The 4677-nt window shown below is 36.3% G+C and overlaps 2 protein-coding genes across 3 annotated transcripts; one reads left to right on the top strand and one right to left on the bottom strand.

The window, feature by feature from the left end:
- Positions 1 to 35: 35 nt before the first annotated feature.
- LOC111399761 (probable glycosyltransferase At5g03795) lies at positions 36 to 3366 on the top strand. Of its 2 annotated transcripts, none has more exons than XM_023027232.1 (3): positions 36 to 512; positions 1340 to 1907; positions 2609 to 3366. In XM_023027232.1, the coding sequence occupies exons 1-3, from the start codon at positions 164 to 166 to the stop codon at positions 3213 to 3215; spliced, it is 1524 nt and encodes a 507-aa protein (XP_022883000.1). In that variant the 5' UTR covers positions 36 to 163; the 3' UTR covers positions 3216 to 3366. The 2 variants fall into 2 exon arrangements, with proteins under 2 accessions (XP_022883000.1, XP_022883001.1); XM_023027233.1 differs by having other exon boundaries at positions 314 to 516.
- Positions 3367 to 3593: 227 nt separating this feature from the next.
- On the bottom strand, positions 3594 to 4265 carry LOC111399762 (syntaxin-132-like). Its single transcript, XM_023027234.1, has 2 exons — positions 4084 to 4265; positions 3594 to 3990 (listed from the first exon to the last, which is right to left on the bottom strand). The coding sequence occupies exons 1-2, from the start codon at positions 4135 to 4137 to the stop codon at positions 3817 to 3819; spliced, it is 228 nt and encodes a 75-aa protein (XP_022883002.1). The 5' UTR covers positions 4138 to 4265; the 3' UTR covers positions 3594 to 3816.
- Between the last annotated feature and the right edge of the window lie 412 nt (positions 4266 to 4677).

Here is a 4677-nt window from a genome sequence, read left to right as displayed (position 1 = left end):
GTATGTAAAAAAAATTCTAGCGAGTCCATGTCATATTGCCGTTGACTCCCCAACCTACCCGCACCTCCAACACAAAACACTGAAACAAGACAACCTGGTTGAGGTTGAATACCATAAATTGTGTACCTTCTAAAATTGCTTGTACATAATCAAATAGCAAGAAATGGCCAGTTCTTCCTTGTTCCTGCTCCAAACTGTACTCACTCGCCGCCGTGACTCCAATTCTCGCTCACAAACAATCAAATCCTTCTTCTTTCTCGTACCCACAACCTTAGCTCTGGCCACTTCTCTCCTCATACTCCTTTATATTTCCTTCACTTCCAATCTTTTCTTCATTCATCCACACCGTCTTCATCTCACCCACCCTCCAATTGGGCCTTCAATAATTCTTGAAAACCCACCTGAAATTTCCACCTTGGCCCCTCCTGAACCTGTTGTTAAGAGCAGAAATGGCGGTGTTCTTGGAGAAACCGATGGTCAAGAGAAATTCAAAAATCGCCTGGCCTCAGCTGGTAGGTAAAGTTTTGAGCCTTATGGGTTTTTCTTGATTCTTGAATTTTACTCATTTTAAGTGTAATAAATGTTTCTGTAATTGATAAATGATAGCCAATAAAGAATTTGGTAGAGTTTCGATGAAGGCTTATTTGACAATTCAATTGAGAAAGTAATTTTTTATTGATTATCTTTTGTTAGTAGAAGGGGCATGTAGATTGCTATATTCTCATTATCAGCTTGTTCTCCTATTTCGTTTGATGTAAAATGTCCATAAGATATGGAATTTGTTTTGTTTTTAATGGGTAAATTGTTGAATAGGCGGTTGATACAGAAGGAATGATAATATCCAGTTTTTGAAACTATCTAAACAAGGATCCTTGTGGGGAAATGTAATGTAGGATGTGTATGAACTATGAAGGGAGTGATAACTGCAGTTTAATTTAAATTCTAAGAGTTTAAGTTCATATTCAAGATGTGAAATTTGACGTTAGATTGCATGTTCTAGTATCTCATGGTATACAAAACTTTCAACAACGAATTTTCTGAGCTTAGAATTTGATGAGGCCTTGGAAGTGACAGAGTGATTAGAATCATTAGATAATGTGCGACCTTAATTTGTACAAAGATTATGATGTATCTCTTAATGCACATGAATTGACCAGAATTCGTGTATTCTTTGGTTTGTTCTAAGATATATTTTATGCCCGAATCCATGGTGATATGAAGAACCCTATTTTGGAACTAGACTTTCTAATTCGACATGGCTCTAGTTCAATTTGGGATGAATTCTTGCATCTTGTGAATTTCATTGTGTAACCTTTTGATTGTGGAATTGTTGGCTCAGGATCATACGTTAATGATGAGAAGAAGTTGTTTCATGACAGAGATGCCTTTCTAGATAATTACAAGGAAATGAATAGGAGCTTAAAGATTTATGTTTATCCTCATGGACGAGACGATCCTTTTGCCAATGTGCTTTTGCCTGTGGATTTTGAACCTGAGGGTAATTATGCAAGTGAAAGTTACTTTAAGAAGGTTCTTACAAGGAGTCATTTCATCACAAAGGACCCTTCCGAAGCGAATCTCTTCTTTTTACCATTTTCAATTGCAAGGTTGCGACATGACCCGAGAGTAGGAATAGACGGTATCCAAGACTTTATCCGAGATTATATTTTTAACATTAGTCACCAATACTCTTACTGGAATCGAACTGGAGGTGCTGACCATTTTTACGTTGCTTGTCACTCCATTGGACGTTCAGCAATGGATAAAGCAGTTGAAGTTAAACTTAATGCTATACAAGTCGTATGCTCGTCAAGTTATTACCTCTCTTCGTATGTTGCTCATAAAGATGCATCCTTGCCACAAATTTGGCCTAGACAAGGAGATCCTACTAATCTTGCTCGTGAAAGGTACGCTGCTACTATTATGTTTTTCGCAGTTCTATTGCATTAACCGCTAATTTTGTTTTAGCTTAATCATGAAATCAGAATGTTTAAATCTATTACCTCAATCTTTCATATAGTATATGCTCAACAATTAGATTGCTTCTTAGGCATCTGAAAAGCTTTCACGATACTTTAATTGTTGTCGACATTACTAGAAAATTAAATTCCATATAACAAAACTGAAAATTGTTATTCTAGAGATCTGTGAAACTTGTCAATCTAAACTATCTCTAATTCTATCTAGTTTTCCAGTCAAATGCAAATTTATGTGTCTTATATTTCTGTCTGGAAATGCATGACTTATAATGATATGCACCCCACATAAGAGCTGTGTATTGATGTACAAATTTGTTTTAACAATCGCTACTCTTGATAATAGCAGTCTTTGAGAAAATTAAAATTTGGTAAGGTAAAAACATCACATAGTTGAGTTTAGTGGGTTTCCGTCACAGTACTTTTGTTTCTACGTCGTTGTAATTTGGTCTGTATGAGATATCAACTACTCCTTTGAAGAGCACAATGTAAATGTAAAGCATAACTACTCTGTACTTTTATAGTTAACTAAAAATACAATATTAGACTGCTTGTGAAAGCCAAATCATAAGTTGTCTTCTAGCTTCTACTACATGGGCTGAAGATATCCAACTTAATCTCGATAAATACAGGACAAAATTGGCCTTCTTCGCGGGATCAATGAACTCACCAGTGCGTGAAAAGCTTCTTCAAGTATGGAGAAATGATGCTGAGATATCTGTCCGCTTTGGTCACCTCAAAACATCGTATGCTGAGGAGCTTCTAGCGAGCAAGTTTTGCCTTCATGTTAAAGGATTTGAAGTCAATACGGCTCGTATTGGCGATGCTTTATACTATGGTTGTGTCCCTCTTATAATAGCCAACCATTATGATCTTCCTTTTCAGGACATATTGAACTGGCAGAGTTTTTCAGTTGTTGTTGCCACATTAGACATACCTCTTCTGAAGAAAATTCTTAAAGGTATAAGCATTGAAGATTATTTAGTTTTACAAAGGAATGTGTTGAAGGTGAGAGAACATTTTCAGTGGCACCTTTCACCGGTTGATCATGATGCGTTTTACATGGTTATGTACGAGTTATGGCTCCGACGAAGTTCTTTGAGATTTTCAGCCGAATGTGACATCTGGCAAGTTAATATGTACGATCATGGCTCCGAAGAAGTCCTTCAACAGTTACAGTCTAAAGGACATTTTTGGTATGTTAAAACTGGAGGAACTAGATTAGATGCAAAAACTTAACTAGTCCGTTAGATATTTATTCCTATCCAATTCAACGTACCAAATATGTTCGAGTTGCCTGGGAAGAATTCTTTATACGGGTTCTAAGGCTCGTGCTTGTACCTATGAAAGGGCTGTTTAGTTTATCATTATAGTCGATGCATTTTTTGCAGCTTCTGTTGCATCATTGATATAACTATTAACATGTAGCTGAAAACAAAAATAGTAGATTAAATAATTTTTTTGGAATTGAAAATGGTTATTCCAAACATTTCTTGTTAAGATCTATTGACCATAATCAGATGGATGTTGAACAATGAACTCAAGGGTATTGATGCATAATAAATAAGAAATATATTTATCTCCAGAATGATAAATCAATCTTACAAAATACAGAGATTCGAACCAAGTAAGAAATGTATTTATCTCCAGAATGATAAATCAATCTTACAAAATAGAGATTAAAACCATGAATGTGCGTAGTTCACAAATTAAAACATTATACGCATAAAAGAATACAAGTAATTAAATACAATTTTGCATGTACGCCTGAATTTTGACTCCAGAAAAGAATGGTAAAGATTGTATATAAGAAAACGGTTTGAATAGTATACTTGAAGAATTAAGCACCCTTGTTGCTCTTCCATGGCTTGAATACACCCACAACAATGATAGCGACAATGATAAGAAGAATGAGGATAGCAATGCACATCCATTTCCTGGAGCTCTTTTGTAGACTTTTTGCCTTCTGAAGAGCAACATTCCCAGACTGCACGTGGTCTACTGCAGATGATACCTGAGGAAACCGGGCTGCAGAGATAAGTCAACCAAAGAACCATATAAATATATATAGCACAATTAGAGTCTTGAGAGGATGAGTTTTCTTTACATGTGATTCTATGTTGTTGATCATGTCCCCTTGAGCATCTACCAGCACTGCCATGTCCAAGAATACCTACATGAGACAATATCATAATCAATTAGACCCAGCATCCGTCATTTTTGTTGGATCCTTGGCACGTTCTTTCTAACTCATATCCATTTTCCTGGAGAGACCGATAAGATATCTCGACATAGCGGTATTTTGATACCACCAGGAAAAAGTTTCATAACTAGGGCAGCAAAGTTACTAAACTAACTGCCTCCAAGGAGATCAATATGGTGCACAGCACAACCATATCATAACAATTTACACAAGCAACTGTACCAATGTAAAACATCTCAATTGTACAATCTTTGACAGCAAAAATAGAACTAGGGAAGAGAGGAGAAGATCAAGAAATGGAGGGAGAGGATCCGATAGCAGCATATATATAGCAATAAATAAATCAATACCTAGGTTCAGAATACAAATCAAGCCTTAAACATGTTTGGGACATACAAAAATAGTGGCTAACTGGCACAACGTTTTTGAATTGTGATATCATTTCATGCTAATGTGCCCAAACAAAGAGGATAACCCCCCCCCCCCCCCCCCCCCCTC

This window comes from Olea europaea, chromosome 9, assembly GCF_002742605.1.
Source record: "Olea europaea var. sylvestris chromosome 9, O_europaea_v1, whole genome shotgun sequence".
Lineage (NCBI taxonomy): Eukaryota > Viridiplantae > Streptophyta > Magnoliopsida > Lamiales > Oleaceae > Olea > Olea europaea.
This window is presented reverse-complemented; position numbering and strand designations above follow the sequence as displayed.

What these genes read in the sequence shown, in the direction of transcription:
- LOC111399762 (XM_023027234.1), bottom strand. Translation starts at nt 4,137, where the DNA reads ATGGCAGTGCTGGTAGATGCTCAAGGGGACATGATCAACAACATAGAA. An exon ending in TCAACAACATAGAATCACAT is followed by an intron (nt 3,991 to 4,083) that starts GTAAAGAAAACT and finishes CGGTTTCCTCAG; the next exon opens with GTATCATCTGCAGTAGACCA.
- LOC111399761 (XM_023027232.1), top strand. Translation starts at nt 164, where the DNA reads ATGGCCAGTTCTTCCTTGTTCCTGCTCCAAACTGTACTCACTCGCCGC. An exon ending in AAATCGCCTGGCCTCAGCTG is followed by an intron (nt 513 to 1,339) that starts GTAGGTAAAGTT and finishes TTGTTGGCTCAG; the next exon opens with GATCATACGTTAATGATGAG. An exon ending in ACTAATCTTGCTCGTGAAAG is followed by an intron (nt 1,908 to 2,608) that starts GTACGCTGCTAC and finishes CGATAAATACAG; the next exon opens with GACAAAATTGGCCTTCTTCG.